Source organism: Mastigoproctus giganteus, chromosome 5 (assembly GCF_048544385.1).
Source record: "Mastigoproctus giganteus isolate SK-2022 chromosome 5, ASM4854438v1, whole genome shotgun sequence".
Taxonomy (NCBI): domain Eukaryota; kingdom Metazoa; phylum Arthropoda; class Arachnida; order Uropygi; family Thelyphonidae; genus Mastigoproctus; species Mastigoproctus giganteus.
Window position 1 is genome coordinate 184,825,308 of NC_143579.1, and position 16,706 is coordinate 184,842,013.

The 16,706-nt window shown below is 37.3% G+C and overlaps 1 protein-coding gene across 1 annotated transcript; it reads left to right on the forward strand.

Annotated features, from left to right (window-relative positions):
• The first annotated feature begins 2,215 nt into the window (after positions 1–2,215).
• Positions 2,216–2,715, forward strand: RpS25 (ribosomal protein S25). The gene has a single exon (XM_090373577.1). The coding sequence runs from the start codon at positions 2,306–2,308 to the stop codon at positions 2,654–2,656; it is 351 nt and encodes a 116-aa protein (XP_090229703.1). The 5' UTR covers positions 2,216–2,305; the 3' UTR covers positions 2,657–2,715.
• The last annotated feature ends 13,991 nt before the right edge of the window (positions 2,716–16,706 follow it).

The window sequence follows — 16,706 nt, forward strand, 5'->3', positions numbered from 1 at the left end:
ATTCGAGAATAACCACATTAAATCTTTAAGTCGTTTCGCAGACTACTACCTAACTCATAAGCCCAGAATCGATATGGAGCAATAACACCTCTTCAATTTTTATAGTAGGAGGGAAGTGCTATCCAGCTGACCTTTGAATTTCCTCAAACATTGGTCCTTAACAACACTCCCAATCTTTATGTCGTCTGCACTCTCCCACTCAATCCATAAAAAGAACCCTCAATCTACAATACTCCTCCACTGTGGATTCTAACCTGTTTACTCAACAAGGGCGTCAAACAGCTTTAAATAAAATCAATGTCAAAAAATGTCCTGGACCTGACTTGCTGGAGAATACTGTTATTAAGAAGTTTGGAGAAACGTATCCTAACATCCTGTTAAATCTCTTGAACAAATGTCATTTCTGTGGTACTGTTCCCCGTCTCTGGAAGACTGCACTAGTCAAACTAGTGCAGTCTTCTAGAGACGGGGAACAGTACCATAGGAAGACTGCACTAGTCTAACTACTAAGAAAACCCAACAAGCCTCCATCGGACCCCAGAGCCTTCCGCTCCATTTTTCTCCTACTGAATTTGGGAAAACTCTACGAACGACTACTGGCCCAAGAATCTATGATCTCTTCGAAGCTCAAGACATCTATTCACACCTCATCAGTATGGATTCGTTAAGGGCAAGTCCAGTGAAGATGCGCTTCTTGTGGTAAAAAATTACATCCAAAATTCCACATCAAAATGTGAAATGGCCCACCTCCTCGTGATATAAATGGGCACCTGGCATGCTTGCTTTCCAGGAGATCGCCTACCCAGTGGCAAAAAGGCCAGAACCAACTAAACAACACATAACATACACAACATAACACTACACGTTTCTGGTCATTCTACAGAGTTTTGTATCATCACAGAATAACATGGTGGAGATGAATTAATGTTCCTGGAGCCACTGTACAGAAGCTATTATACATGTCTACAACATGTATTGAGATGTCAAATGAAAAATTCATCTTTTAGGGAAAAAAATAAATATCAAGCATGACCTCATCAGCTTTAATAACATTACAAAACTTCTGGGAAGAGATAACTTTTGGTATGCAAAGACTGAAATTTTGATCTACTTCTTGTCTTGTGGCAGCACTGGAGCCCAGAATTCGGGGAAGGGAGTACCAAATGGAACTACGAAAAATTACCTTAAAGTTCCATGAAGACACGGTGCACCATGGCCAAAGCTCTTGATTATATGCCAAAGATTCATTCCTCCTATAAAGTTGTTGGTAAATTTTAAACTGCTACTAAGACGTCTTTTTCGGCTCTCAACTGTTTTCTAAAGGATCTCAAATGTGTTGTGTTCAGTTGGATTCGAATCTGAACTCTAGGCTGAAAATTCGCTTTCACCACCTTATTCTCCTCTCTCAGTTGCTGTGTACTGGACATGTGCTTCTTGTCATGTGAATCAAAACATGGACCTTCTCCACATCATTGGCACAATGTAGGTAATATCAAAAATGTCATAAATTGGTATAATTTAATACTAAAAATGAAACTGTCGTGGGAACCACAGTTGGTATAACACCCTTCTTTCCATACCAGGTATAAAAAATCTGACTTCGAATCCCGTCAATGACGCGAGGAATTTTTATAGGCCTTTTTCACAACGTGGTGGAGTTAATCCGTTTCAGGTGAGGGTTTTTCTAGGTTCCATGGTTTTTCTCCCGGAAACTCTAGTGTGTCGTCCAGGAAACGGCAAATCAATCACAGAACACACGTAATCTATAAACATATTATATACTGCGCAATATCGCCAAAATTACTGATGTGCCTGTAAAAATCCTAACGCCGACTATATTTTAAATAATAGTGAATTTAATCAAATGAAACATTTATGTTGTGTGCTTGGGGATCAAAAGTATCTAGTGTCGGCACTCGAACAATGGCAATCTTATCACAAACAAGCAGAACGAATCATGGAAAAACACCTTCGCCTTTTTCAAAAACACTTAGTCGTCAGATGCCACATTTTGGCTGCGAAAGGTGAACTGTAGCCAATGTGTGAAAGTATACAAAGTATGACAAAAAATGTTCTGAAGACTAGTAGTTTAAACTTAAAAATATGCATACTACTACAGTAGTACTGTACATCAAAATTTGGGCTATATTTGGCATCTGAATTGTACATAATATAGAGCGCGCTGTAGAAAAGACAATAGTCTTCTTACACTGATCGGTTCGAGAGTGTTCGCCATCTTGTCTCTTTTTAGTACTGCACATTGTCTCGTGCCACGTTTTTCCGAAGTGTTTGATTTCTAGCTAAAATGCCTCCCAAGCAAGAGAAAAAAAAGGATCCCAAAGCTGCTGCCAAGAAAAAGGAAAAGGCATCTTCTGGTGGAAAAGCCAAGAAAAAGAAGTGGTCCAAAGGAAAGGTTCGTGATAAATTGAACAATTTGGTTCTCTTTGACAAAGTCACTTACGATAAGCTGTATAAAGAAGTGCTGAGTTATAAGCTTATTACTCCAAGTGTGGTGTCGGAAAGACTGAAAGTTAGAGGTTCTCTTGCAAGAAAAGCCCTTGAAGAATTGTTACATAAAGGCTTGATTAAGCAGATTGTAAAGCATCATAGCCAAGTGGTTTATACAAGAGTAACTAAGCCAGATGATACGGCTTAAAATTGTAATTGTTCAAATCTTGTAAAAGCCATCGTTAATAAATGTATTGAGGTATGAAATGGTGTGTTTCTTTATACGTTTAATTTTTAGAATTAGCTGCACTAGCGTGCAGGGTTTTTTCCCAGATCTAATGTTGAGGCTTACCAAAATTAAGATTTTTTTTGTTTTATTAAGCAGAAGCAATCATGGATTACAAATTTACTGAAAATTATAACGATAATTATATCAAGTAGCATTTCCTTTATATGAAACAAATCTTTTTATTATAATCAAGAAATTTAACTGAAAAAAAATTTTTTTAAGTGCACTTACCATTTTTATGTGGCCAGAATGGAACTTGAGGATAATGTTATCTAATTGTTTCAGCATGCCTTCACTGATGGTCATAGTGAACCTTCCAGCATAGCTTTAAAATGCAGTCATTTTTTTATATTTTTATGTATTTGGTATAATTCATGAAAACAATTCTAGGAGACTGGATAACTGGAACATGGTATCAGGATCAGCATGTTGAAATAAGATCCTTAAAGGGCCGCATTAATTTTCATAAGTGATATTGATGATGGCATCCAGTGAACGCTGTGTTTGCTAATGACTTGAAAGTGGGCAAGTTAGTTAGCAATTCAAGCCAGGTCATGTTGCTTCAGAAAAAACAGATTGATTGCATATAAGGTCTGAAAAATAGCAACTAAAAGTTTAGTGCTTCTACATAAAAGGTGTGTTTGGGAAAAACCACAAACTAAGAGGAGGGGACTGAAAATTATGGACAGTCTATCGTGTGCATTCCTAGCCACCTGTTTAAACTGCATAGAAAATTTTATGACAAACTGATTGTAAATCCTTAGTCAAAAGAATGCATGCAGTAGCCTGTCTATGATGGTTAGACCACATTTGGAATACTGTATGTATTCAGTTCTGGAGATCACACCTAAAAAAAGTAGACATGGATCTTCTGGAGAGGTTTCAGAAAATAGTGACCAGATTAGTGGTTGCAAATCAGTGCGCATGAAAAATAGCTTAAAAAGTTGTGGACTGTATAGTTTGACAACTAGACGTTTAAGGAGACATGTCATTGAAGTGTATAAGGTGCTGAAGGAGTTGTGTAAAATGAATGAGTAAGGTCTTTCTTCCTTGTAGGTGACGCAAAAGCCAAAGGATGCAAATATAAAATCTTAGGTTTACAGAAGATTGGATCTCATAAAGTTCACCTAAAATGTATTGAAGTAGTGGGTTTGAGAATACTAAAATAAATTTGTGGGAATATTCTTTTTTCCTGATATAGGAAAAGTTTGCTTCCTTGTACCATATTACCACACTGGAGAGTGTGCTAGAATGGAATTCCTCTAGGCAGAATTCCATTATTATAATCTGTTGGCAGTCATGTGAAATCAAGATATTGCCAATTTTGTAACCTGTTTGCACTGATCAAAAATTCTGCTTTTTAATGAGGAAACTGGTAGAAAATAAACTTGGAAATTCCAGAGTGAAATGGATGCCAAAGTGCATTTCACAATGGGTTAAAGTGGCAACTTTCTTAAAGTTTTAAGGGATCATATTGCAATTGATATTTCTTCACTGCAACATATAGGTTTCAGTAATTGCTATCACTAGTTGTAGGCTAGCATTTATTGAAAATTCATGGAAAGAACAAATGGCTCATTCAGATTTTATCAGTCATATCAGTGGCATCCAACCTTTTGATGTGCTGCTGTCCATCTGTTCTTTGAAATCCACATTCATACTGCTTTTTTTTGTGCTATGTAGAAGAAAAAATATAATCATCATTGGCATTGTAGGAGTAATAACTCATCATACAGTGTTTTAGTCAAATTCAAAGTTGACCAAATTTGAAGGATGTCCCTAATTTGGATAATTAGGACTACAAAATTTAGATAGATTTATACCACCCCAGAAATAGAATTACAATAAGAAGCAGTATAGCTCAAATGGACTTTAACTATAAATATGAAAGTGAACAAACAAGAATTACAAATGAAGACAGTTCTTGCACTTATAGTACAATTGGTTCCTGGAAATGGTGTCTTGAGTCAAAGCATCATCAGTTAAAGAACATATTCCCATAAGAGCAAAATTAAAAATTTAAATTACATTCTCATCTTAGCAGTGAGATAATTTCTTTTTATAAAGTGACCTATTATGTTGCACTCAGGCAAAAATAAGCATAAATATAACTTATTAAAGACTAGAATAACTTTTATTTTAATAGGGATACAATGATTACTTGGAAAACATTATTGAAAAAAATGCTGAAGGAATAAAATACAGAATTAGCATTAGTAGAGGCATATGATGCAAGAAAGCAAGCTTACGCAGCATCAGCCAAAAAAAAAAAACTTCCACTTCACCCCTCCGTTCGTTCGAAATACCTGTCCCTCTGAGACTTCAATTTATTTAGGCTATCAACTTCCACAACAAGGGATGGAAGTCTTCCACTCATCAACTACCCGCTGGCTAAAGGCAAATTTCCACACATCTATCCTACATCTGTCTTTCCTCAATTTGAATTTATGCCCTCTCAGGTGATTATTCTGAGCAAGAGGAAGAATCCCATCAGCATTGAGCATGCTCAAACCATTCAAGGCTTTATACACCTCTATCAGATCACCTCGCAGGTGCCTAGTCTCCAGACACTGCAATTTATAAAACTTAAGCCTTTCTTCGTAAGAGCAACCCTTTGTTCCATTCACTAATCTTGTTGCCCTTCTCTGTACTCGTTCCAGCAGCTCTACATCCTTGAAATGAGGCCTCCAGACCTGTATACAGTACTCAAGGTGTGGCCTGACCATTGCCTTATACAAGGGAATAATCATCTCCTTATCCCTGCTAGAAAAATTCCTGTATATCATTGACAAGACACCATGAGCTCTTGCAGCCCGTCTGCACTGCTCAGAGCACTTCATATCTGCCTGCACTATTACCCCACGTCCTTTTCATTCTCTACCACTGTCAGTGTAGTACTACAGAGTTGATACGTTGCTGTTTCCCATATGTAGTACTTTACATTTGTCAATGTTAAACTTCATTTGCCACCTCTCAGCCCATCTGCTCAACCTTTCCAGATCCTGTTGCAGCAGCATAGCATCAGTAGTGTTCTTAACAACTCAGCCAACCTTTGTATCGTCTGCAAACTTGATATTAAACTTGATATACCATCATCAATATTATTTATAAATACAGAAAACAATAATAGACCCAACTCTGAGGGACTCCACTAATAACGTTAGTCCACGATGAGCAGTGTCCATTGATTACCACTCTGTCTTCTCCCCTCAACCACACCTTTATCAATAGCAGCAATTTGCTTCCAATGCCACACTGCTCCAATTTGTGCAGCAGTCTTCCATGTGCAACAGTATCAAAAGCCTTTCTAAGATCCAAGTATATGATATCAAAGTTATTTACTGCATCCAGTTCTTTTGTGACTGCATCATAGTATCCAATCAAATTGGTCAGGCAAGACTTCCCCTTAACAAAACCATGCTGTGTCCGAGCTATAACTGAAGTCTTGTCTAGATGATCCTGCAGTGCCTCTTTAACCAGTGCCTCCATTAATTTTCCTGGAACAGAAGTTAAACTCACAGGTCTATAATTACTTGTGTCAGCCTTTGATCCTCCTTTGTGAATTGGGGTCACATTTGCACATCTCCAGTCTATGGGTACCTCCCTTGAGTCCAAGGAAGCTCTCATAATTATGGCTAAGGGTTTACTTCCTTTTCTGCCTTCTTTAATATAACTGCATAGATCCCATCCACCTCAGGTGCCTTTCTTGTGTTTATCGTCAACAATTTCTCCTCCACTTTACTCTCAGTTATTACAAGATTATCTAGCTTACTGCCAGAGTTGAATACACCTCTGGCATTCCCCTCGCTGAATAACTCCTCATGTGTGAATGTCGATGCAAAATATTCAGTTTGTTAGCTACCTGAGCAGGATCATCAACAGTTGAACCATCGATATCAAATGGACCAATCTGATTCATCCCCTTCCTTCTAGAGTTGACATAAGTAAAGAACTCTTTGCCGTTTTTCTGTGCATCCCTTGCCAAAGATTTCTCGTAATCTGCCTGCCTTACCTCCTTTGTAGCTTGGTTACAGATCAACTTGTATCTATCATAGGCTTCTGTGTCACATGTTAATTTATATGTATCCCATGCATTTTTCTTCTCTGCCATATGTCTCATTAGTTCATCTGACATCCATTTAGGCCTAAACCTTGAACAATATTTCTTAGTTTGTATGTAAAGCCTAGTAGCTTCCAAGATAAGTTCTTTGAATGCTTCCCATTTTGAATTTGCTGTTGAGAACATCATCAGTTGGTCCCACTGTATAGAATTTAAACACTGTCTCAGACCATCGTAGTCGCCTTTACGAAAGCAATAACCCTTCCCTTTACCCCTGATGGTAGTTACCTCTTTGAGTAAATCCCACTTCAGCACACTGTGATCACTGCCATCTAGTGGTTCCTTTATCTGCAGATTCTTAATGCATGAAGAATCATTACTGATAATCAAATCAAGAGTATTACTCCCTCTAGTTGCCTCCCGAACATGCTGATGTAGAAAACAATCATCCAATAAATCCACAAAAGCCTTGCTAGTGTGTGAGTGAATATCTGGGAAATTAAAATCCCCCATTATAAGACTCTGATTTCCTGGCTCACTCTATTTCCCTATACAGTTTCTTATTATACTCATCAGAGTCGTTAGGCCTATGGCACTCGTCTCAATTTTGATCTCCAAATGCTTATGTCACACCAAACTGACTCGACAATGCACTATCCAGCGATGTCGACTGGCTTTGCTTTCTTGGATTTTATGTGTTTCTTAACTAATAGCATAACCCCTCCTCCCTTCCTATCCGTTCTGTAGACATTGTACTCTCCAAATTCCAGTTTTGCATTCCTTATATCTGTGTGACACCACGTCTCTGATATCCCAACAATATCCGCCTTTGATGCTTTGAGCAATACCTCAAATTCATCAAATTTATTTACCAAACTCCTAGCATTGGTGTACACACAAGTATACATGCACCTGTTTCTATCCTTAGCTACCCTAACACAACCCATGTGTTTACTTGTACCGCAATGACTCCCAGCAGTCTCTGAAATATCCTGCATCTTGTTTTTCAGGCTTCTGCTCATTCCAATAGAAGCAGTGCAAGAATCACTTTCACCTCTGCCAGTGGCTACTGTTAATCTATTAGTCCTTGTATCCTCCCAAGCTAGCAGTTTTCCGACCCACCTAACACTGCCTCGATAGCATCAGCAAATTAGAGCTCCTTCCCACCCTTGATTGAGATACTTGTAAAGACCCCTAGCCTTTCCTCAAATTCTTGCTTAACTCAATGGCACATGATGTTGTGTTTGATCCTGAATCAAATTGGCAAGTTTTTAAACATGACCAACAAGCCCAACTTGTCGCTTGTATTGGCTCAAAGTTCTGAAATATGGTCCTTAATTCTTGCACGTTTTGTGTGTTTGTTTGTCACCACCAAAATCCAAGGGATGGCCAAAGCCTGATTAGCTTGCAGGTCTTATCTTCCTCAGAGTGCTTAATTAGGTGAGTTTTTACATAATTAAGAGATGTTTCTGGTTCTCCAGAATTTAAGTTCTTCCCTTAAGCAATTTTTGAGGAGCAGATGCATATAAAAAAAAAAAAAGCAAACAAGCAATTTTTTATGATCACAATAGTGTAAAAAAAAAAAGACTAAATGACTTGTAAGTCAACCATTAAAAGAAATTACAAGTAATCACTGTTTCCTTTAGATTTAACCCTCTAGCTGCAGAAATCTGAATTACACATGCACGTCATATGAGCATTGCAATTTAAAAATATCTGCACGTTTTAAAAATCACTGATTTTTAAAACATTTTGGTGCACGTGAATGAAATCTTCTGAAAGCACCAGCCTTTTTCAGTGCCTTATTAAAACATTGTCAAAATCAGTGCAGTGGGTGGAAAATATATACTGATTAAAAAGTAACTTTCATTTATGATACTGAAGTTTGGTAACTAATCACAATGATCAAGTTGCAGACTTTCAAAGTAGGTAATGAGCATAGAATGCACTTAATGTTATCAAAAGTATGAAACATTTGAATATGCATATGCATTTTCAATGTTTCGAATATATATTCAAAATTTTTATCAGCATGGCCCGCATTTGTAGATAGAAGGAATCATTTTGTAGAGATACTATTCATTTGAACAAAGGTGATGTGAGGATATTTGCCAGTATCATAGGTGATACCTTAAGAGTTCAGAGAAATTTCTAGTTATGGGAGAATAATGCTTTCACTCACCTTAAGAATTCTTGTTTGTTGCCACAACAGTCAATGTTGATAATTTGATAAGACGTTCTGAAGGTGGCAGCGTTTCAAATGAGGGGGAAGATAAAGCTTAGCATTACAAACCTAAATAACTTCAAGTGATGTGTCAGGTTAGTAAACTATAGAAGATTACTTAGTCTTAACTGTGTCTACAATAATGTCAGGAATGTATCAATAAAATGGCTAAATTTGAAATCCTGGTTAGAATAACTAATGCTGTTATAATAGAGCTAACAGAAAGTTGGTATCATCCAGAAATTGGGGATGACGAGTTCCACTATGGTATGTATAATGTATTTAAGGAAGATAGAAAGGGATCATGCTTCTTATCAAAATCAGCCTGAGCATGAAAATAGCTTTTGCTGAGTCTGAAGTTACATTTGCCAGCATAGAATCTGTGTAGTGCAAGCTAGTTAGAAACAGAGGTATAATGAGAGTGGGAGTAATCTGCAGACTGGAAGATCGTAAAGAATATTATTATTATTAGCCATATGGTGCAAGGAAGCCTGAAGCTTATGCTGCACCAGCCAAAAAAAATTTTCTGAATTACCCCAAGAGAGAGAAGTAGAAGGGAATCACCAAGAAAAAGAAGAATGATGATATCCAGCTCAGGACCCTGGGTGTGCCAAGCCCATACTCACCAGATGTGAGCCCCTGTGGTTAAATATGATGAGAATCTCTACATGCAGATAAAATTGGCAAGTAAGTGTGAATGTCTTACTATGGGTGACTTTAATCTGCCACAGATTGATTGAAATAAGTAGGAGGGAAATTCACCATGTGGAAAATTTTTTTTAAAATAAAGTAGATTATTATTTGTACCAGCATGTTAGAGAAAGTACTAGGAATGAGCATATTCTTGACCTCATCATTACTAACGAATCACATTACATCACAGGGCTTAAAAAACAGGAATCATTGTCAGGAACTGATCATGCAATCAGTTGGAAGATGAGAAAAAATACTGCAGTAGTGAAAGGTAAAGGCACAGGATTTACCTTCAGAAGAGGGGACTTAGACATTTTAAGGTGCTATGTAGCATCTGAAGCATCATCAGTGTGGCACTTAGGTGTTGTTGCAGATGAATTGAATATGTACTTTGCATCTGTATTGACTGACAAAAGACCAGGCTGAGCCATGTGTAATTGGCGATTTCATAATTACTTAGATAACCCAGCTGTTGTTGCGGATGAATTGAATAGGTACTTTTCATCTGTATTTACTGACAAAAGACCATGCTGAGAAGAGGCTGAGTCATGTGTAATTAATGATTTTATAATTACAGATGACTGTTTATTAGAAAAACTTTTGAACATTAAGGCGAGTAAGCTCCCAGAGTTGTCGGCATATGCCCAGTAATTTTGAGAAAGACCGCCAGGGACTATTGAACCACTGAGTTTAATTAGGAGGACATCTTCGGACTCGGGCGAGATTCCTCTGGATTAAGAAGTGTCAAATGTATCACCAATACATAAAGGCAGTTCTAGGAGTAAAGTTGGTAACTACAGATCAGTTAGTCTGACTTCAGTAGTAGGAAAAAAATCTTAAAGCAATGATTGAGAGTGCAATCTAGTGACATTTAGATAGATATAGTAAAACCATGTTGTGTTTTGTCAAGGGAAAATCATGTTTAACTAACTTAGTAGGGTATTTCCGTACAGTTACTCATTAGCTGGATGTAGAGGTTGGTCACCGTTTTTGGCATGGGCCAACATTTTTTTATTTTTACCTGGCCTGGTTCAATTCAACCCGAACCTGAATTTTTCAAATTCATTACCCACACCTGGGCCACCTGAACTGATTTTCATCCCAGCCCGACTGAACCTTTTTATATAAATAAAATTACTAGCATTAATTTCTGAGCAGATGGGCTGAGGTTTAACATTAACAAATGTAAAGTACTACATATGGGTAGCAGTAACAAAGAGTAACATATCAACTGTGTGGTACTACACTGAGAGTGGTAGAGAATGAAAAGGACATGGATGTAATTGTGCAGCCAGATATGAAGTTTTCTGAGCAGTGCAGACAGTTCAAGAATAGCTCATGGTGTCTTGTCAATGATATACAGGAATTTTTCTAGCAGGGATAAGGAGGTGATTATCCCTTGTATAAGGCAATGGTCAGGCCACACCTTGAGTACTGTATACAGGTCTGAAGACCTCATTTTAGGAAGGATGTAGATCTGCTGGAATGAGTACAGAGAAGGGCAACAAGGTTAGTGAATGGAACAAAGAGTTGCTCTTATGAAGAAAGGCTTAATTTTGCAAATTACAGTGTCTGGAGTCTAGGCACCTGTGAGGTGATCCGATTGAGATGTATAAGGCCTTGAATGGTTTGAGCATGCTCAATGCCGATGGGATTTTTTTCTCTTTCCCAGATTAATCACCTGAGGGGCATAAATACAAATTGAAGAAAGACAGTAGAATAGATATGCAGAAATTTGCCTTTAGCCAGCTGGTGGGTTGATTGCCGGAACAAACTTCCATCTGTCGTAGAAGTTGACAGTTTAAATGAATTCGAACATTTGGAGCAAATGGATGGGTGAAATGGGAAGGGTTTTTTTTTTTTGCGCTGATACTGTATAAGCTTGCTTCCTTGCATCATATACCTCTACTAATGTTAAAAGTTTTATAATAATAAAAAAAATAAACTTTCAGATTCAAAATTCAATATTAATACTAGGTACACTTAGTATTATTAATAATTAAATTAAAACTGACTATCACTGGCAATTTTCACTGTGTAAGCATTCAGCTTACTCATATTTCTAAATTATTTGTCAGTATTGGATATAGCAAAGAAGCAGTTAGAAAATGTTACAGGTGAATATTCTTAGAATTGAGAGTAGGTCAACCCAAAATCTCTTAGTAGTAAAATTAGGGATTAACAGTATCAGACTTTTAAGAAATACTGTACACATACAACTAAAAAGGGGCCCAGTACCAGGGAACATAATGACTCATATCACCCTTGATGTAACCTAAATTACAACTTTATACCCACTTATGGGTAAAGGCTACTTTACTCAGCAAAAATATAGACCAGATCAATTCCACGAGGGTTCAAATCTCAGTGAATTTTGGAGATGTTGGCATAGTGCACCTTATTCGCCAATTAAAAGTGTCAACAGACAAATAATACACATTTTTTTCTAAAAAATCTTTAAGAATTTAAATACATAAAAAAATATTTAAACAAACATATACAGGGTGTTTCAGTTAAACGTTTCAGAACTTCTAAGAGGGGTAGGGTACATCCTGACAACTCGAAATCATATAGCAATGTGGGGTCGGAAATGCTTTCCTGAAGCGGTGTTGTACACAGAAGCACCATAAAGAAAAGAGACCGTAAGTGAGAAATCGTTTTAATAATACATGAAAAGAAGCAAACGGTACATGGATTAAAGTAAGTGTTCGAAGTTTCTTCCACGGGCTACAATGCACGCCTCACATCTCCGACGCATGGACATCCGAACATTCTGAAATACTCCAGGCGAATTTCGAATTTCTTCGGCAGCTACTGCGATTCTTGCAACCAGCTCCTCAGCATTGTCAACAGGGGTGTCATAAACTAGCGATTTCATATGACCCCAGAAATAAAAATCAAGACATGATAGGTCGGGTGACCGAGCAGGCCAACGCACGGGACCACCACGTCCGATCCACTGTTGACCAAATGTGATATCCAGGTAGTTACGAACATCTCCGCTATAATGGGCAGGGGCTCCATCGTGTTGGAACCACATTGTCTGTTGCGTCGATGCAGAAATCTGTTCATCTCTCAAAAGTTGTGGCAATACTTGCTGCAGAAAGATCAAGTAGATAGGTCCGGTTAGACGACACGGTAACAGGTAAGGTCCGATGAGGTGATCTCCCATAATACCGGCCCATACATTGACCGAAAATCGAATCTGTGCTGCACGACGTCGCACGACGACTTCTGTGTAAAATACCGCTTCAGGAAAGCATTTCCGACCCCACATTGCTATATGATTTCGAGTTGTCAGGATGTACCCTACCCCTCTTAGAGGTTCTGAAACGTTTAACTGAAACACCCTGTATGTAAGTTGTTGTTATTTGGTTTTTAGGAGCATTAGCAACTAAGGCCATGTTGCTCCGGGAATATGCGGTGGTCATTCCCTGACCTTTCCACATCCTCCGTATTTCGTGGTGATGGGCTCGAACCCCGGTCTAATCAAGAAGCGTGTGCTACGCACTGCTGATTTGACTACGGAGGCACCTGATGTATGTAAGAAAAAGTCAGAAATGTCTGGAATAACAATTCATTACAATTATTTGTACCCGAGCCAAGCCCAAACATCGTTCATGTTACCTAGCACGATGGCCAGTCCCGGGCCCATACAGACCTTTAGCTGGATGTATGGATCAATTTTGACATAGTTTATTTGGATTTTATCAAAGCATTTGACTCGGGACCACTCATGAGAGTTTACTGTATAAGCTGAAACTGGTTGAGATTATGGCAAAGATTCTAAGATAGATTGCTGGATGGCTGCAAGGCAGAGGGTTGTGATTAATGGATATTCTTCAGATTGATGTAACATTAGAAGTGGGGTCCCTCGAGGATCGGTTCTCGGACCACTGCCATTCTTTATTTTCATAAATGACATTGACAAAGCAACAGAAGGTGTGATGTCAAAATTTGCAGATGACATAAAGATTGGTAAAGTCTTTAATGATCAGTGCCAAGCAGCTCTCCTTCGGAATGACTTGAACAGACTTCAAAAGTGATGCTATGTTTTAATGTAGCTAAATCCAAGGTCTTACACTTGGGGGAATAGTAATCCCGAAATAAATTATACACTTGGTGAGGTTGAATAAAAAACAATCAAGGAGGAAAGGGATCTGGGAGTTATGATACAGGCAGATATGAAGTGTTCGGAACAGTGTAAACAGGTAGTCAGGAAAGCCCATGGTGTCCTATTGATGATTTATTGAACATTATCCTGTAAAGATGTATAAGGCAATTGTAAGCCTATATTTGGAATACTATCTCCAAATATGGAGAACTCATATAAAAGAAGACACTGAACTTCTTAAAAGGGTCTAAAGATGGGCAACCCGAATGGTGAGATCAACAAATGAGTGACTGTATGAGGTAAGACTTCAATTATGTGGGCTGCAGAGCTTGGCAACCAGGCACCTCAGAGGTGACCTGTTGAGTTTATAAGGCTCTGAGATGGATTAGTAAAATGAGCAAGGGTGGAATTTTCACTGTTATAAAGAATTCCATAACTAGGGGCCATAAATTCATATTACAGGTGTTAAGGTTTAGACTAGATTGTATGAAGCCCTCACAGGTAGTTAAGGCTGACACTTTGAATAAATTCAAAGGTAAACTTGGATAGTTACCTGTATGAGGAAGGAAGGATATAATTTGTATTTTCTTATCTACTTGTTTGTTTTTTTTTGCCAGTGCAGCAAAAGCCTGTGGCTTCTTTGTACTGTACTATATGGCAAATACTATTACTATGTCAAAGAAAGACACTATTACACTATATTAAGTAAGTTTTCTGAAATGATTAAAAGAAGACTAAATAATCTACCACAATTCAATTGCTGAAGTACTTAACATTTAATTTTCTCATTTCAATAAACAACATATATGTGGTGTTGATAGTGGCTTACTTTGTATTAATATGATTTGCAATGAAGAACCAAATGTCATCTCCATTCCAGTTAATTATTACATAGGTTAGTTGTACAACAAGCTGAGAGCCTGAATGTTGTTATAGGGTTTTAGGTGCATCAGCAACTTAGTCCATATTGTCCAAGTGTGCATTCAAGGATCAGTTTGCAAGTTGTGCAGGCTTATAAACCCTACTCACTCTGCCTGAGATCAGTTAGCTACTGCCTCCATTGAAGAAGACTAGAAATTCCTCGAGTAATAGACAGGAATTTAACTTGTACTTCTCCAAATGCATAACAAATGGTAAAACCACTATGTTGACCTGAAAGATAAGTCTGAATGAGTGACAGTATTCAAGAAAACCACTAGTTTGACATAAAAAAATCTCCAAAGTAGAAAGTCAGAGCTAATGCAAAGAATTCAAAAAGCCCAAGTGATGCAGTATCATTCTAGATAAAATTCTATAGAAATGAAGTATCCATTCCTCCCTGGACATGTTATTCAAGAACATAAAGGAGCATATCTAAAAATATAAGAGGAACAGCATGTTTTCAGCCAACAGCAACCAACGCATGGTAATCAAAAATTTATTTCACAACTCCAGCAAGACAACCACATACAGCCTTTAATTGTATGGCACTTTAACAGTCAGCAAAAATCACCTCAAGAGAAGCCAGCCAAAGTTCTGGTTCCAACAGATAAGGTCACAGTTGGGTTTGGCATGATGTTGGCATTGCTACAATCCATTTGGAGCCCAGAAATATATTCATAACAGGACAGCTCAGGTACTAAAACAGTCATTTATGTTTTAGATGTAGCACAGCATAAGTGTTGAAAAATAAACAGCTTTCGTTTAATTTAGACTATTGTTTAGCCTGATAAAGACCAGATCACAATATATGGCAGTTTCCAAATGTATTTTGGTATAATTCTAAATTCAAAATTGTTGGTTAAAGTATTTCCCTAGCTGTTACTTATAAATAATATGTAATTTTCACATAGAAAAATTTTTATTTTGGGTAGTCACTTTTATTTTTCACTCTTCTGCACCATAAACATGATGATTATAGATTTTCATTATCTTTTTGAATCTTCCTGGACCAGATTCCTTCTAAGAATTAAAAAACAATGTCTTTTAAAGCCAATGTGTGCAAGATCTGACTAGAGCATATGTTTCACCAATTTTTGACAGAATTACACCCAACTTTGAAATACCTATTTATTTGATATATTCAAGAATTATTCTTTTAAGAAGAATGCAAAAAAATAATAATAAAAAGTAAAAATTACTCTACAACATATTATATGACCTAATTTTTAGTAATTAATATATTATGTACACTCAGTATTGTTTTGTAATTTTATGATTACTTTTTTTTTTTTTTTTGTTTCCTAACTCCAGAGCACATTCCTTAATTATTATCCATGTAAGAATGGAGCGAACTACCTACATAACCATATTTGGCCCTGTGCTCTGTTAATTTTGGGAGAATATTTTGGACTATGCCAATAAAAACTTCTAATCTACCTTAGGTCTTACACAATTTTGATAATTATGCATCTCCAGTATAGCTGAGAATTTTTTTTTTTTTGGAAATGTGTTACATCATCGTAATAATGTTCTTAAAAATAGGAGCAGGGATGATCATAAACAATCATTCTTTAGAGTGGACTACCATAGCAAGTAGCCTCAGGAATTTGTACTGACCAACACCCCTCCCCACCCATTTATAATCTTCCTTAATGGCATTGATGAGGGAATATGGGAAAAATCTGTCCAACTTTTATGATCTGAAGGACAGGAGAGTAATTAATGACCAGAACCAGCCAATATTTCTTCGAAGGGATTGGGATCTTAAATATGGTTGAAAAAATAGCAACTAAGGTTTAATGCTTATAAACACACCTAGAGAGCAAAATCCCAAGAGTGGGTGGGGGAAATTAAAAGTTAAGGATAACCTGTGATGTGACCTAATCACTCTTGATTTTTGATTGAACTCATTTATCTGTGTTTAAAACACAGATAAATGAGTTCAATGGCACATATT

What these genes read in the sequence shown, in the direction of transcription:
- RpS25 (XM_090373577.1), top strand. Translation starts at nt 2,306, where the DNA reads ATGCCTCCCAAGCAAGAGAAAAAAAAGGATCCCAAAGCTGCTGCCAAG.